Source organism: Acartia tonsa, chromosome 13 (assembly GCF_053477335.1).
Source record: "Acartia tonsa isolate MP-2025a chromosome 13, ASM5347733v1, whole genome shotgun sequence".
NCBI lineage: Eukaryota > Metazoa > Arthropoda > Copepoda > Calanoida > Acartiidae > Acartia > Acartia tonsa.
The window spans coordinates 8,855,739-8,872,643 of NC_137272.1; the positions used below are offsets into that span (position 1 = coordinate 8,855,739).

General features: G+C 35.6%; 1 protein-coding gene and 1 long non-coding RNA gene across 3 annotated transcripts in view; both read left to right on the plus strand.

Annotated features, from left to right (window-relative positions):
- Positions 1 to 14,075, plus strand: part of LOC145304525 (uncharacterized) — a 50,891-nt gene extending 36,816 nt beyond the window's left edge. The window contains exons 25-28 of one of the 2 annotated variants that reach the window (XM_080146421.1): positions 1,049 to 1,306; positions 1,473 to 1,513; positions 13,273 to 13,313; positions 13,656 to 14,075. In XM_080146421.1, the coding sequence (XP_080002547.1) occupies positions 1,049 to 1,306; positions 1,473 to 1,513; positions 13,273 to 13,313; positions 13,656 to 13,710 (395 nt within the window). In that variant the 3' untranslated portion in view covers positions 13,711 to 14,075. The remainder of the gene's footprint in view (positions 1 to 1,048; positions 1,307 to 1,472; positions 1,514 to 13,272; positions 13,314 to 13,655) is intronic. The other variant, XM_080146422.1, reaches the window with a different exon arrangement.
- Positions 14,076 to 14,391: 316 nt separating this feature from the next.
- On the plus strand, positions 14,392 to 15,426 carry LOC145304527 (uncharacterized). Its single transcript, XR_013874110.1, has 2 exons — positions 14,392 to 14,889; positions 15,297 to 15,426. It is a non-coding gene; the product is annotated as an uncharacterized LOC145304527 (long non-coding RNA).
- The last annotated feature ends 1,479 nt before the right edge of the window (positions 15,427 to 16,905 follow it).

Consider the following 16,905-nt stretch of genomic DNA (forward strand, 5'->3'; position numbering starts at 1 on the left):
ACCGATTTTTAGCAGGTTTTAGGCTATTTTTATATTTTTCACATTTTTCTCGATATCTTCAGTGTTTATGGTCCGATTTTCAAAATTTTTTCAGTTACAGATATCAAAATTAAATTTCCCGTCGTTTAAAGGAACAACCATGAAGGCCAGACTGCCTTTTTAGCAGGTTTTAGGCTATTTTTATTTTTTTCACATTTTTCTCCATATCTTGTTTATGGTGTTTATGGTCCGATTTTCAAAATTTTTTCAGTTATAGATATCAAAATTAAATTTCCCGTCTTTTAAAGAAAACAATCAGTGTTTATGGTCCGATTTTCAAAATTTTTTCAGTTATAGATATCAAAATTAAATTTCCCGTCTTTTAAAGAAAACAATCATGACGGCCAGACTGCCTTTTTAACAGGTTTTAGGCTGTTTTTATATATTTAACATTTTTCTCCATATCTTCAGTGTTTATAGTCCGATTTTCAAAATTTTTCAGTTATAGATATCAAAATTAAATTTCCCGTCTTTTAAACAAAATAACCATGACGGCCAGACTGCCTTTTTGGCAGGTTTTAGGCTATTTTTATATATTTAACACTTTTTCCATATCTTCAGTGTATATGGTCCGATTTTCTAAATTTTTAAGTTAAGGATTTATTTTAAAAATTAAATTTTTTGTCGTTTTAATAAAACAACCATGACGGCCAGACTGCCTTTTACCAGGTTTTTGACTATTTTTATATGTTTTACATATTTCCCCATATCTTTGTTTATTTTGATGCAATTTTCAAACTTTTGTGGGATATCAGTATCAAAATAATTTTTCCCATTGTTATGAGCATCTTTAATATAATTTACTTTGACCATCGTCATCATGCAAAATAAAACAAGGTTTCATGTCTATTTTATCCAATAAATCTATTCGTGATTTTAGTATAAACCTTTTAAATCTACCTGTACGTATTCCCATCGACGATTTTTTGTGCTTCGCTACTTATGGATGTTGTCATCCTTGTTTTAAAATGATTTTATACTATGAAATAAATTGTAAATCTGTTTTTAGATGAGAGCAGTCAAAGCCTTACTTTTCATCAAGAAGAAAAAGTAACTGAGACACCTCCAGTCATAACTGCATCAGCTGAAGGAGCTGTTGGCAACCAGCAGGAGCAGCTGCCAGAACCGCTTGACTGGGAAGAGGTTGAATCCGAGGAGAAATGGTCGTGTTCACAGTGTACCTTCCTCAACCATCCCTGTCTGGACACATGCGAAATATGTTCCATGCCCCGCATCAAGTTTGCACAAGGAATGTCGTCTTCGCCAGGTAAGGTGCATATGCCGCGTTTAGTGTGTGCTTTTATTTTCCCGCGTTTTTCAAAATAACAAAAAATTAAATTATCTTATTATATGATTTACTAATGTCTTTTTAAGAAAGTTTGATTACTAACTGTAATACATTACTTAACAGTTTTTTTTTTAAATTTTTTTAGAACCTTCTACTAACCACCACCAGTGCTCTGTACATAAACATCAGGAATAACTTAAAGTTGGTTTTGTTTAAGGACTAAAAGTTCAACAATTGGCCTTGTTCCTTTCCCCAATGTGTGGGTGAGTGGGAAGAGATTGACATCCATTTTCTTTCTGTTGCCCTTATTCACATGAGGGATACAGGCTAGATAACTTCTCTGTAGAAATAGGAATGTTTCCTTGAAATTGTCGGTCCTACCATTAAAGAGATATAACTGGACAATCAAATACTGCCAAACAAATAACTAACTGCTTTTAAGCATTATTTAACCCTTGAACATAAAATCCTTACCCGTGCCTTTCCTCTTGCCTTGCTTTTACTGAACTAGATGGTTGATTAAAACCATTTAACAATATAATTTTCAAGTGTCACTAGCTTAGATTAAGATATGTATTTTTGAGAGGCTTCCCTCCCCCCTACAGGATATTTAGGATTATAAAGAATATTGGGGTATAGTCCTTTCCATGACATCGCTCCATATGGGGCGATGATTTTAATTGATCGCCTCTTATGACAAGGGGCGATGTATTGGCTCCTTGAAAGGAGCGATTTAATAGCCCCTTATAACAAGAGGCGATGTTATGACTCCTTGAAAGGAGCGATTTGATAGCCCCTTGCCCTAAGAGGCGATTAAATGATCCTTTATCGCTCCATAATCGCTCCTTCTGCTACAGCCCCATGATGGCTCCTTTATAGCCTCTCCATCGCCCCTCCGTAGTCCCTTACCTTAATTTATATAACAACCCACTTGATGGCCCCTACATCGCTCCTCCATCGCCCCTTCTCCAAATTTATATTACATTGTACTTTGATGGCCCCTACATCGCTCCTACATCGCCCCTTCATCGCTCCTACATCGCTCCTTCATCGCTCCTTCTCCAAATTTATATTAAATTGTACTGTGATGGCCCCTACATCGCTCCTACATCGCTCCTTCATCGCTCCTACATCGCCCCTCCATCGCTCCTTCATCGCTCCTTCTCCAAATTTATATTAAATTGTACTGTGATGGCCCCTACATCGCTCCTACATCGCTCCTTCATCGCTCCTACATCGCCCCTTCATCGCTCCTTCTCCAAATTTATATTACATTGCAACTTGATGGCCCCTACATCGCTGCTACATCGCTCCTTCATCGCTCCTACATCGCACCTCCATCGCTCCTACATCGCTCCTTCTCCAAATTTATATTAAATTGTACTGTGATGGCCCCTACATCACTCCTACATCGCTCCTTCATCGCTCCTACATCGCCCCTTCATCGCTTCTTCTCCAAATTTATATTACATTGTACTTTGATGGCCCCTACATCGCCCCTCAATCGCTCCTACATCGCCCCTCCATCGCTCCTACATCGCTCCTTCATCGCTCCTTCTCCAAATTTATATTAAATTGTACTGTGATGGCCCCTACATCGCTCCTACATCGCTCCTTCATCGCTCCTACATCGCCCCTTCATCGCTCCTTCTCCAAATTTATATTACATTGCAACTTGATGGCCCCTACATCGCTCCTTCATCGCTCCTACATCGCCCCTTCATCGCTCCTTCTCCAAATTTATATTAAATTGTACTGTGATGGCCCCTACATCGCTCCTACATCGCTCCTTCATCGCTCCTACATCGCCCCTTCATCGCTCCTTCTCCAAATTTATATTACATTGCAACTTGATGGCCCCTACATTGCTCCTACATCGCTCCTCCATCGCTCCTTCATCGCTCCTACATCGCCCCTTCATCGCTCCTTCTCCAAATTTATATTACATTGCAACTTGATGGCCCCTACATCGCTCCTACATCGCTCCTCCATCGCTCCTTCATCGCTCCTACATCGCCCCTACATCGCCCCTACATCGCTCCTCCATCGCCCCTTAATAGCCCCTTACCTTGATTTATATAACAAAGCTCCCATATGGCCTCTCTATCGCCCCTTAATAGCCACTTAATTTAATTATATAACATTGCCCCTACATAGCCTCTCCATCGCCCCTTAATAGCCCCTTACCTAAATTTATATAACAAAGCTCCTATATAGCCTCTCCATCGCCCCTTAATAGCCCCTTACCTTAATTTATATAACATAGCCCCTACATAGCCTCCCAATCGCCCCTTAATAGCCTCTTACCTTAATTTATATAACATAGCCCCTATATAGCCTCTCCATCGCCCCTTAATAGCCCCTTACCCTAATCTATATAACATAGCCCCTACAAAGCCTCTCCATCGCCCCTTAATAGCCCCTTACCTTAATTTATATAACAAAGCTCCTACATAGCCTCTCCATCGCCCCATAATAGCCTCTTACCTTAATTTATATAACATAGCCCCTAAATAGCCTCTCCATCGCCCCTTAATAGCCCCTAAACTTAATTTATATAAAATAGCCCCTACATAGCCTCTCCATCGCCCCTTAATAGTCCTTTACCTTAATTTATATAAAATAGCCCCTATATAGCCTCTCCATCGCCCCTTAATAGCCAATTTATATAACATAGCCGCTACATAGCCTCTACATCGCCCCTTAATAGCTCCTTACCTTAATTTATATAACATAGCCTCTCCATCGCCCCTTAATAGCCCTCCATCGCCACTTAAAAGCCCCTTACCTTAATTTATATAACATAGCCTCTACATAGCCTCTCCATCGCCCCTTAATAGCCCCTTATATCCTCCTTCAAAACAGTTATACACCTTCCCAGGATCTATTGGAAGCTACCCTATAAAGGAGAACCATATTGGTTCTGCAGTTAGCGATCTTCTTTGATACATACAGACAATGATCCTGTTACTTTTTATAAGGATTAAAAATAAAATGGCCTAAAGCCATCTCATTACCCATAGGAAGCTTCACTGTAAAGGAGAACCATGTCGGTTTAGTGGTTAGCAAGGTACAGACAGAAATACATACAGACAAAGATCCTGTTACTTTATTATAAGGATTAAAATAAAATAGTTATTAACCTCCCCAGGACCTATGAGAAGCTACCCTATTAAGGAGAACGATCTCAGGACCTATAGGAATCTTCACTGTAAAGGAGAACCATATTGGTTCAGCGGTTAGCAAGATCCTTCGGTACAGACAGACATTCATACATACAGACAAAGCTTCTGTTAATTTATTTTAAGAAATACAGATAAAATTGTTATAAACCTTTCCAGGCCTAAAACCATCTCAGGACCTAATTTCTGCCGTTGACAACTCGAGTTAAGTTACTATATTATTTTTACAATGTTTAACTTATCTGTTATTATTGGCTGACGAAAAGTTTGGGCAAAAAAAAAGATTTATTCTTCAATGAAATATCTCTCCAGTATAATTTTGGCAAGTGCTAATTTATTAAGAATAAAGTTTGCCACAAATTTACCAAAAAATCTCATTGTCATTTCGCCAGGGAGGATTGGGATAGTTCCCAAAGTGTTATAAGTTGGCTTATCCAAGAGTGCTGTCTAGTCTCCAAAGTTTTATAATACCGTTTTCTTATTCGTTAGATTAACAACCTTGGGGACTTTTTATTGTTTTGTGATTGTTTAGTTCATTAAGTTGAGTGTCTAAATGTTTCAACCACTAATTCTAAACTAAAGAAGGGGTAATTTTGTGAATCATCAATGGGAATAATTAATATATAAACATACATATATATACAGTGTTTTTTTTATGAGAACATTTTTGAAAGCAATTTTACCCTACTTATAGTTATCAGAATTTAATGATTAATGGCTTATTCTCTTCGTTTTTTATAACCATTAACAGAAAAGCAAAAAAATATTTCAGTTTTTATTTAAAAAGTACAGTAAATTCAAAATTTCAAAACATGGGTGTCAACATCTAAAATAGTTATTTCTCGCATCGTATTATAAACGGCTTTCCGCGGATATAGAAAGTACAATTATGAGATTAAAACTAGTTTTTTTTAGCCCCGAGGTGCCGAAGGCACCGGCTAAAAAAACTGGGTTTAATCTTATGATTGTACATATCTATATTCGTAGAAAGCTGGATATAATACAATGCTAGACATAGTTTTTTCGTATGTATGAGAACCGGTTCCTATCCACCGGATTCAAATGAATACGAGAAATGGTTTTAGCGCATTTTTCTTATGCTCAAATCTTCTACCCTTTCCAAGAATGGAGGGAGTACATTGGGGGGCCAGTATTCCCTCCCTGGTTGAGATATGGCCTTCAAATTTCAAAATGTTCTAGTACATGTCACAAATAGTATCTATATAAATTTTTAGCTCTATATCTCAACTTTGAAGCGTTTTGCAGCCATTCTTGCAAAGGTAGATTATAAGAAAAATGCACTAAAACCATTTTTAGATGTTGACACCTAAGTTTTAAATTTTTTAATTTACTGTACTTTTTGAATAAAAACTGAAATATTTTTTGCTTTTCTATTAAAGGTTATAAAAAAAGAAGAGAATAAGCCATTAATCATTAAATTCTGATAACTATAAGTAAGGTAAAATTGCTTTCAAAAAAGTTCTCATAAAAAACACACTGTATATATGTATATATATCATTTTATCGACAATCGTCTTATCCCTGTAGATCTCTGATTATCAGAGCATTTTTGAAATATTTGCTGCTTATTTTTTGGCTGCCTTTGGCAAAATAATTTTTTTTCATAAAAAATTGTATACAAAATTATCGTATTAATTTGGTAAATATATCATTGCACTTGAATTATTTTTAAGTCACTAATGGCTAATCCCATAGATGACCCTAGGAGTACTTTAATGAATAGATGTGGTGGAGAGGGGGGGGGGGAGGGGGAAGGTTAAGAATTTAAGGGAAGTGATACCTTCCGGGGGCTGAAAGTGTTGGTCCCCTCCCCAAAATGAAAACTTTTCCTGCGAGTAAAATAAGCTTCAATGTAAAGGAGAAGCATATCGGTTCAGTTGATACTGATAAACATCCTATTACTTTAATGTAAATATTAGTTTAAGGATAGTCTGTATAATCTCAGGGAGAAAGGAAACATTAGGCAATTTTTACAATAGTCTCCAAAGTTTTATAATGAAGTTTTCTTATTCGTTGGCTCAAAACTTTGGGGACTTTTGTCATATTTTGGTTGTAGTGTTGCAATTTTGTGTATCGTTATTAGGGATGGATAAAAATTTATCAGCCATTGTCTCATTCCTTTAGATCCTTGGTATAATCAACTGAATAACAGTTCCAACAACAAAAATTAAGATATTGCTTCGCTTTTTATGGACAAATATCCTGTTATTTTATTATAAGGAAAAAAAATAAACTATCTTAAAATCATCTCAGGACTCAGTGGTTAGCAAGATCCTACGGTATAGACAGACAGACATACATCATATCGGTTTAGCAGCAAACGAGATCCTTTGCTACAGACAAAAAAAAACTTTGTATATCGACTAGCGGCTACGTCCCCAGCATCTATTGGCTCTGTATTCAAAGGGGAATGAATAAAAGCCTAAAACCTTCCCAGGACTTAAAATAGAATAGCCTAAAACCATCCCTCGACTTAAAATAAAATAGCCTAAAGCCATTACAAGACAAATATTAAGCTTACCTGAAATAGAAAGCCCAATCTGTTTAGTAGTTATTGAGATCTTAAGTTTCAGAACAGAAAGCCTTACTAACGTGGACAAACGCAGGATATTTCGGACAAATGTCGGAGTGGACATTATATAAGTAAAACGCAGAAGTGTCTATAATATCTTAAAAATTAGGTTTCAACAACATTTGTTTAGTTATTTCTACACAGGTTAGGTTAGGTTAAGATATAAATATACAAATAAGCCCCCTGCAGGGGTTAGGTATATAAAAAAACATATTTGACAGTTGTAAACAATGTGAGAAAAAAATATGTTTTAGTTTAATGAAATGTTCTATCTGTTTCAAACCTTTGCCTTTCGATAGAACTTACCTACTTTGGAAAACTGTCAGACTGATTTTAAAATTTCAGTCTGTGAGAAAAGATATTCAAGATTTTTTTTTTGTTTTGAAAGATTTTTATCTTATAAATAAAATAAAAGACACTCCTGCGTTTTACATAAGCAATGTCCACTCCGACGATTGTCCCATTCCTAGGTTTGTCCACTCCAACGTTTGTTTATGTTTTACTACTTTATATAATAGGATAATATGTATTCTCCTTTTATATTTCTCTTTTCTTATTCACTTGCAGCTGCGCTCTTTTTAATGTAAGGAGGCAGAAAAATAGCCTAAACCAATTAGGGGCTTAAATCTGAAAATGAAAAAGCAAAAAACCATCCCATGACCTATGTGAAGCTTCCCTTAAATGGAGAATTTAGTCAGTTTATGAAATTTTTAAGCTTCAGACCAAAAAAAATACTTTTTTTGTTAAAAGAGAAACTTTTCTACAATTAGGGTTAGTCCTTTCGTCATTGCTCTTCTCATTAAGTTAAGCATGTGGTTTTCTCTGCTATTGTTAAAGATAGACTGTTGAGATTTTTAGTGAATATTCCCATGACATATGTATATCCAGTCTATAAATTATTTTGTCTGTCTCTCAATTATGCTTCAAAAGACTTAGGTTTCGTGATAATCTTTGAGTAATAGCATATTCTCTTAAAGTCTGCTCTATAACTTACTTTGTCTGTTTGTCCATTATATGATCCTTATTCAATATTCTATTTAACTAAAAAATTTCATTCTCTTAGTTTATTTTTTTTTCTTTATTTCATTATGTTATTATATTATTTATATTTATTTTATTAATTCATTATATTTTCATTATAATTTTCCTTTTTAAATGCGAAACTTTTCTATAGTAAGGATTGGTTAGTCCGTACGTCCAAACGGTTAGACGACATTTTCTTTAATTTAGACATGTTATAAATATCCTATCGATTTCAAACTTTGCAGAATGATTTCTGTAACAGTTGGGTACAATACTATATTCATTACTAGAAAGTATGTACGTCCATTTTTTTGTATAATATCATTGTCCCATTCATCTGGGTTTTGGAGTAATGTTTCTTAGGACAACAAGGTTTAGTATTATAATCAAATACTAAAAATAAAATTATGCCCTTTTACTATATTCTATACTAGCAGATTCGCCCCTAGCCTCTAGGGGCTTTGCCCCAAGAGGTGATAAAAATTTTTTTGGCGAAATTCGTAATAGGACCAAGAAAATCTTCAGCAAAAAAAAAAATGGGGGGGATTTTTTTTGTTTTTGGGGGGGTTGGGGGTATCCCACCCCCCAAGAAAATAGCCTAAAACCACCACAGGACCAGTAGGTATATTCCCTGAATAGTAGAATATAATCGGTTCAGTGGTTACCGAGATCTTAAGGGACTGACAGACGGACAGACAGACGGACAGACAGACAGACGGATGGACAGACATCATTCTACTTTGTATTATAGATTTACGCTAATTTTAACAAAATTTATGTTTGACCTCCTGATTTTAGAGCTTTGCTTTTGTGAATGTTGTTATCCTTGTTATCTTGCTTTTTTTTCCTTTTTCATAACCTATTATATAAAGTAGTAATCTTTTTTTGTCTGTAGAAAAGCTAACCGCTGAACCTATATGGTTCTCCTTTACAGTGAAGCTTCTTTTAAGTTCATAGAGGGTTTATAATTATTTCAAGGGAGGGTATCTCCACCCTCCCAGAAAATTCACCCCAAGAAAAATATTACCCCATCCCCTCAAAAAATCTTTTTAACTTTTTAAAAGCAAAGCTTTTCTATAATAAGGATCAGTCCGTACGTCCGTAACGGTTAGCTATTTTCGTTAATTTAGGCATGTGATTCCTGTAGTAGAAAGGTACGATTTAGAAAGTCTATAATCATTATCAGAATATCCGTACATTCATTTTAAGCATACTAATTATTAACTTACAACAAATTTTTATGTATCAAAATTATCCGATTAATCTGATTTCTGGGATACTGATTCCTAGGACAACAAAATAGAATGTTATAAGCGAATCATATCTATAATCAAGTCAAAAAATGTGAGTACGTCCTTAAGCATTTTCCTGCATGTAAGCAATTTCTCAATAAATTTACTTACAATTTTGTTTCGAATTTTAAATTTTGTTTAAATTTATGTTCTGACTATTCAGTTCTGACACTCTACATTATTAATGTTCATTAAACTTTTTTCTACCGTTTCAGAGCTTTGCTTTTATAAATGTTGTCATCCTTTTAAAACTTAAATTTAAAACTGTAGAGGGTCACATTCCTTCCTTACCTTAATGCCCTACCTTCTATAATGAAGGGGCAATACAATTACAGAGGCTGTACAGGAGCCATAAAGGGCCTATGTTATATAAATTAAGGTAAGGGGCGATGAAGAGGCTATGAAGGGGCTATGTTATATAAATTAAGGTAAGAGGCTATTAAGGGGCGATGGAGAGGCTATGTAGGGGCTATGTTATATAATTAAGGTAAGGGGCTATTAAGGGGCGATGGAGATGCTTTGTAGGGCCTATGTTATATAAATTAAGGTAAGAGGCTATTAAGGGGCGATGGAGAGGCTATGTAGGGGCTATGTTATATAAATTAGGGTAAGGGGCTATTTAGGGGCGATGGAGAGGCTATGTAGGGGCTATGTTATATATATTAAGGTAAGGATTATATAAATTAAGGTAAGAGGCTATTAAGGGGCGATGGAGAGGCTATGTAGGGGCTATGCTATATAAATTAAGGTAAGGGGCTATTAAGGGGCGATGGAGAGGCTATGTAGGGCTATGTTATATAAATTAAGGTAAGGGGCTATTAAGGGGCGATGGAGAGGCTATGTTGAGGCTATGTTATATAAATTAAGGTAAGGGGCTACTAAGGGGCGATGGAGAGGCTATGTAGGGGCTATGTTATATAAATTAAGGTAAGGAGCTATTAAGGGGCGATGGAGAGGCTATGTAGGGGCTATGTTATATAAATTAAGGTAAGGGGCGATGGAGAGGCTATGTAGGGGCTATGTTATATAAATTAAGGTAATGGGCTTTTAAGGGGCGATGGAGAGGCTATGTAGGGGCTATGTTATATAAATTAAGGTAAGGGACTATTAAGGGGCGATGGAGAGGCTATGTAGGAGCTTTGTTATATAAATAAAGGTAAGGGGCTATTAGGGGCGATGGAGAGGCTATGCAGGGGCTTTGTTATATAAATTAAGGTAAGGGGCTATTAAGGGGCGATGGAGAGGCTATGTAGGGGCTATGTTATATAAATTAAGGTAAGGAGCTATTAAGGGGCGATGGAGAGGCTATGTAGGGGCTTTTTTATATAAATTAAGGTAAGGGGCTATTAAGGGGCGATGGAGGAGCGATGGAGGAGAGATGTAGGGGCCATCAAAGTACAATGTAATATAAATTTGTGGAAGGAGCGATGAAGGGGCGATGTAGGAGTGATGGAGGAGCGATGTAGCAGCGATGTAGGGGCCATCAAGTTGCAATTTTATATAAATTTGGAGAAGGAGCGATGAAGGGGCGATGGAGGAGCGATGTAGGAGCGATGTAGGGGCCATCAAGTTGCAATGTAATATAAATTTGGAGAAGGAGCGATGAAGGGGCGATGGAGGAGCGATGTAGGAGCAATGTAGGGGCCATCAAGTTGCAATGTAATATAAATTAGGGTAAGGGGCTATTTAGGGGCGATGGAGAGGCTATGTAGGGGCTATGTTGTATATATTAAGGTAAGGATTATATAAATTAAGGTAAGAGGCTATTAAGGGGCGATGGAGAGGCTATGTAGGGCTATGTTATATAAATTAAGGTAAGGGGCTATTAAGGGGCGATGGAGAGGCTATATAGGGGCTATTTTATATAAATTAAGGTAAAGGACTATTAAGGGGCGATGGAGAGGCTATGTAGGGGCTATTTTATATAAATTAAGTTTAGGGGCTATTAAGGGGCGATGGAGAGGCTATTTGGGGGCTATGTTATATAAATTAAGGTAAGAGGCTATTATGGGGCGATGGAGAGGCTATGTAGGAGCTTTGTTATATAAATTAAGGTAAGGGGCTATTAAGGGGCGATGGAGAGGCTTTGTAGGGGCTATGTTATATAGATTAGGGTAAGGGGCTATTAAGGGGCGATGGAGAGGCTATATAGGGGCTATGTTATATAAATTAAGGTAAGAGGCTATTAAGGGGCGATTGGGAGGCTATGTAGGGGCTATGTTATATAAATTAAGGTAAGGGGCTATTAAGGGGCGATGGAGAGGCTATATAGGAGCTTTGTTATATAAATTTAGGTAAGGGGCTATTAAGGGGCGATGGAGAGGCTATGTAGGGGCAATGTTATATAATTAAATTAAGTGGCTATTAAGGGGCGATAGAGAGGCCATATAGGAGCTTTGTTATATAAATTAAGGTAAGGGGCTATTAAGGGGCGATGGAGGAGCGATGTAGGGGCGATGTAGGAGCGATGAAGGAGCGATGGAGGAGCGATGTAGGAGCGATGTAGGGGCCATCAAGTTGCAATGTAATATAAATTTGGAGAAGGAGCGATGTAGGGGCGATGGAGGAGCGATGAAGGGGCGATGGAGGAGCGATGTAGGGGCCATCAAAGTACAATGTAATATAAATTTCAAGAAGGAGAGATGAAGGAGCGATGTAGGGGCGATGTAGGAGCGATGAAGGGGCGATGGAGGAGCGATGTAGGGGCCATCAAAGTACAATGTAATATAAATTTCAAGAAGGAGAGATGAAGGAGCGATGTAGGGGCGATGTAGGAGCGATGTAGGGGCGATGGAGGAGCGATGTAGGGGTCATCAAAGTACAATGTAATATAAATTTCAAGAAGGAGAGATGAAGGAGCGATGTAGGGGCGATGTAGGAGCGATGAAGGGGCGATGGAGGAGCGATGTAGGGGCGATGTAGGAGCGATGAAGGGGCGATGGAGGAGCGATGTAGGGGCGATGTAGGAGCGATGAAGGGGCGATGGAGGAGCGATGTAGGGGCCATCAAAGTAAGTACAATGTAATATAAATTTCAAGAAGGAGAGATGAAGGAGCGATGTAGGGGCGATGTAGGAGCGATGTAGGGGCGATGGAGGAGCGATGTAGGGGTCATCAAAGTACAATGTAATATAAATTTCAAGAAGGAGAGATGAAGGAGCGATGTAGGGGCGATGTAGGAGCGATGAAGGGGCGATGGAGGTGCGATGTAGGGGCCATCAAAGTACAATGTAATATAAATTTCAAGAAGGAGAGATGAAGGAGCGATGTAGGGGCGATGTATGAGCGATGTAGGGGCGATGGAGGAGCGATGTAGGGGCCATCAAAGTACAATGTAATATAAAATTCAAGAATTAGAGATGAAGGAGCGATGTAGGGGCGATGTAGGGGCCATCAAAGTACAATTTAATATAAATTTCAAGAAGGAGAGATGAAGGAGCGATGTAGGGGCGATGAAGGAGCGATGAAGGGGCACTGGAGGTAAAGGACTATGGAGGGGCGATGGAGAGGCTATGAAGGAGCCATCATGGGGCTATAGTATAGCCTCTTATCATAAGAGGCGATATTAACGCCCCTTCAAAGGAGCTATTAAGAGGCCATGAAGGAGCTATAGCATAGCCTCTTATCATAAGAGGCGATATGAACGCTCCTTAAAAGGGGCTATCACATCGCTCCATATGATAAGAGGCTATGCTATAGCTCCTTGAAGGAGCTATAGAAAATCATCGCCCCATATGGAGCGATGTCATGGAAAGGACTATACCCGAATATTGTAATATTGTCTATTAACTTTAAAATGGCCAAAAGAATTTGCTTTGTTCTTCAACTTTTAATAAACTTTAAATGTTATTTCTAACAGAAGAGTCAAAGTTCAACTACCAGATCAAAGATATTCAGGTTTGGAATACTATTATTGACAGTTGTCGGTGGTTATGAAAAAAAATTAAACAATCCTAATTTGTTGGGAAAAGAGGGGCCTATGATATTATCTTATTTTCTTGCGTACAATATGTTTCTTGACTCTGAACCAGTTTTATTCTAGCGGAAATTTATTAAATCCGAGCTCTTTTAGACAATTAAAAAAGTACACAGTTTTCCTTCACGGATAAGAATTGTATTGATAACAATTAAACCAATATACAGCAAATCTGACTGTTTTGTCTGCTGCCAAAAAACTGATTTATAACAAAAGTTTTTATATGAGATAGCGTTTTAATTATTAATTTTATTTTTTTATAGTTTGCCAAAGTTGAGAAGGAAAGGAGAGAACCCAGCAGCCAAGCGAAATAATTGATTCAATAGATAATAACTAATTTGATCAAATAATTTTATGTAAAAGGAGGTGAAAGAACAATAAAGTTTAAATTAATCTTCGACAATTTTTCCCTCCAACAACTGTAACGCGTATCAAAGTTTTTATATGATTTACAGCAGCCGGCTGCTTTTAAAATATGATACATAAAATTCAAATTTATACTTTTTAATAAACATAAAAACCTAGTCATTATAATTATTTAAATGTATTAATATAATAATAATTTGTATATATTTAAAGTTATATTTTTATGAAAGATCTCTGTTAATTTTAAGTCTCTACAGTTACTTTAACAAATAGTGATATTTCATTGGAAGACAAACTATTCTTTCTTCCAATTTTCTGCAAGTTGAAAAAATCTTTCTTTTTTATATTTAAATACATTAGAGTGAGCTAAAATCTACTAAACTCCAAGGAGGGAAAGAACATTAAACAAAGTTTTATAACCACACTATCTTCTTTGTTGACTCAAAATCTTTGAGTTTTCTTTCTCGATATTTTCGTTGGTTAATGGGTAATCATCATTGGGGATGTATATCCATTTATCGCCCAATGTCTTATCCCCAAGAACCTGTCTATATTTAAAAAGCAATTTTTTAATTTCTAGAATGTTAAAAAGTGTATTAGATTCTTTAAATAAGTGAATAATTTAAATGGCAGAATTGTTTCTCTTTGAATGAAATATTCTTTTCTGATAGCAAAATAATTAAAAGTAATACAACAATAATTTGTATCCAAAAGTAATAATATTTATGTATAAATAGTATTATAGAATATGTTTTAATATATTTTGTGTTAAACAATCTTATAAAAATATATATAGACAATTAATTTCAAGATTAATTCCTGTTTTATTTACCCAGAGGGAAAGTATCGTGTGAATTCATAAAATGGATTAATCTTTTGATTATTCTTTGCTATTTCGTGGACAATTGTCTATAATACGATACGATACATATATTTTCAGCATGGCTCAAAAACCACACTGGAATTTTTTTTTGTGAAATTAAATAATATTAATGTCTTACCAAAATTTTAAAAAACGAACCCAGTTTTCAAGCATTTTTCTGATTTTATAAAAATCTTATAAATAATCATTTATTTCAAATTATAGTAAGAAATTGTAATTAAAAGAGGACTGTGCACGAACGAGAGCAAGTGATTTTCAGCACCTGTCACTAGTGAATTTGAACTTTGTTTTGGCGAATATACTAGGATTAAACTCTTTAGGTATAGTAATAAAGACTAAAAGTAGTTTTCTTAATAGTTTCATATGAAAAATTAACCCTTTTTTTTGACTAAATATCGTCAAAAGTTTTATTGAATTCACTGTAAAATATCATAAGTTCATTAATCAAGCTATCTACCTACAGTATTACATGTTACTATACCTTTTCATCGAAAAAATGTAATATTTTCTATAAACATTTGACATAACAGTTTGAACTCAACAAAACATTTGATGGTGTTTTGTATAAAAGATGCTTAACATTTCAAAGTTTTTTTTTCATATTAACTTTGGTGAAGCTTAATGTTTTAAATCACTTGCTCTTAATTGTGCATAGTCCCTATTAAAAATGAATTGAATATAGATAAAATACTAAGAAAATATAATTATATAATATGTATATTTGAAATATTTAGAGGAATAGATATTTATATCAAGATTATATACAAATAAATATTTTAAGCTAAGTTCTTGTTTTAATCAACAAAGGTACTCTATAAATAACTTTATCTGTTCGTCCGCCTGTAATGCTATTATAATGTGCGCTGATCGCTTGGAATAAGTATTAATTTTGTCACAACGCCAAGTAGACAACATCCATAAAAGTAAAGCTTAACAAATCAGATTGATAATCGAAAATTTACAAATAAAACGTAAAACCACGAATTCAATAGTAAACAAGGATGACAACATCCCTAAAAGCGAAGCACTGAAACGGTAAGTCAAACGGAAATTATCACTTGTATTTTTTTCAGAACTGAATAAGCAGAATATAAATGTATAAGAGTCGAAGCAAAATTATAAGTAAATTTGTTGAAAAACTGCTAGATACAGGTTAATGTTTATGGACTTGGACATACTTACATTTTTAGGACTTGATTATAGAGTTGTTTCGCGTATAATATTGTACTTTGTTGTCCCAGAAATCAGTAAACGGAAAATCAGATCAATTGTATAATTAGATCACATAAAAATTAGTTGTTAAAAAAGTAAAAAAATCATTGTGTTTAAAATGGACGCACGGACATTCTGATAATGATTATAGAGTTGCTACGCTTTCTAAATCGTACCTGACTACTACAGAAATCACCATGCAAAGTTTTAAATCGATAGGACAATTCTAACATGCCTATAAATTAATAAAAAAAAAAGCTATCCGTTACAGACGGACGGACCGGCCCTAATTATAAAAAAGCTTCGCTTTTAAAAAAGTTTGGAAGTCGAAGCAAAATCTAGTCTTAAACTCGGGGGGGATGGGACATTAGGCTGTTGATTGCACTAGTCCCTAAAGTTTTATAATAACTATTTCTTATTCGCGTTGGATTCACAACTTTAGGGACTTCTATCGAATTTAGATTGGTTGGTTCATTTAGTTGTTTGTCCAAACTATTGTCCAAACGTTTAAACCACGAATTATAATCTTATGTATTATCATTGCAGGGATGTATTTGAATTTATCGGCCATTGTATTTTCCCTTTGGATTTCTGAGAAAAGCGCACTCAATATTCAACGAAAATCCTATGTAAATACATCTCAAAACTATTAATTTACTCAATATAGTAATTTTTTAGGCCTGATTATAAAGAAGCTTTGCTTAAAAAACGTTGTGCCAAATCGTAGAAATTGATATTTTAGAAATTCTGCGATAATTTTATCATCCAATAGCCGAAGATATTTCCTTGACGAATGTAAAACTTTGTATTTTAAGTAACGGTCTGTCATACCATTCACGAGATATTTCGGAACATACATACACACAACTTCTTTATTGATTGGGACTAGTGGCTGCCTCCTTTGCCTATAAGGTCTTCGCCTTGTGAGGTGGTCTGGTCACCTTTAAAATAATTGTTTGTATTAAAAAATTATGATGTCCAAAATTTCTCTGGGACATAGTAGATAGCTAAAATTGACAATTTCTTATATATCACACACAATAGTTGTTTAG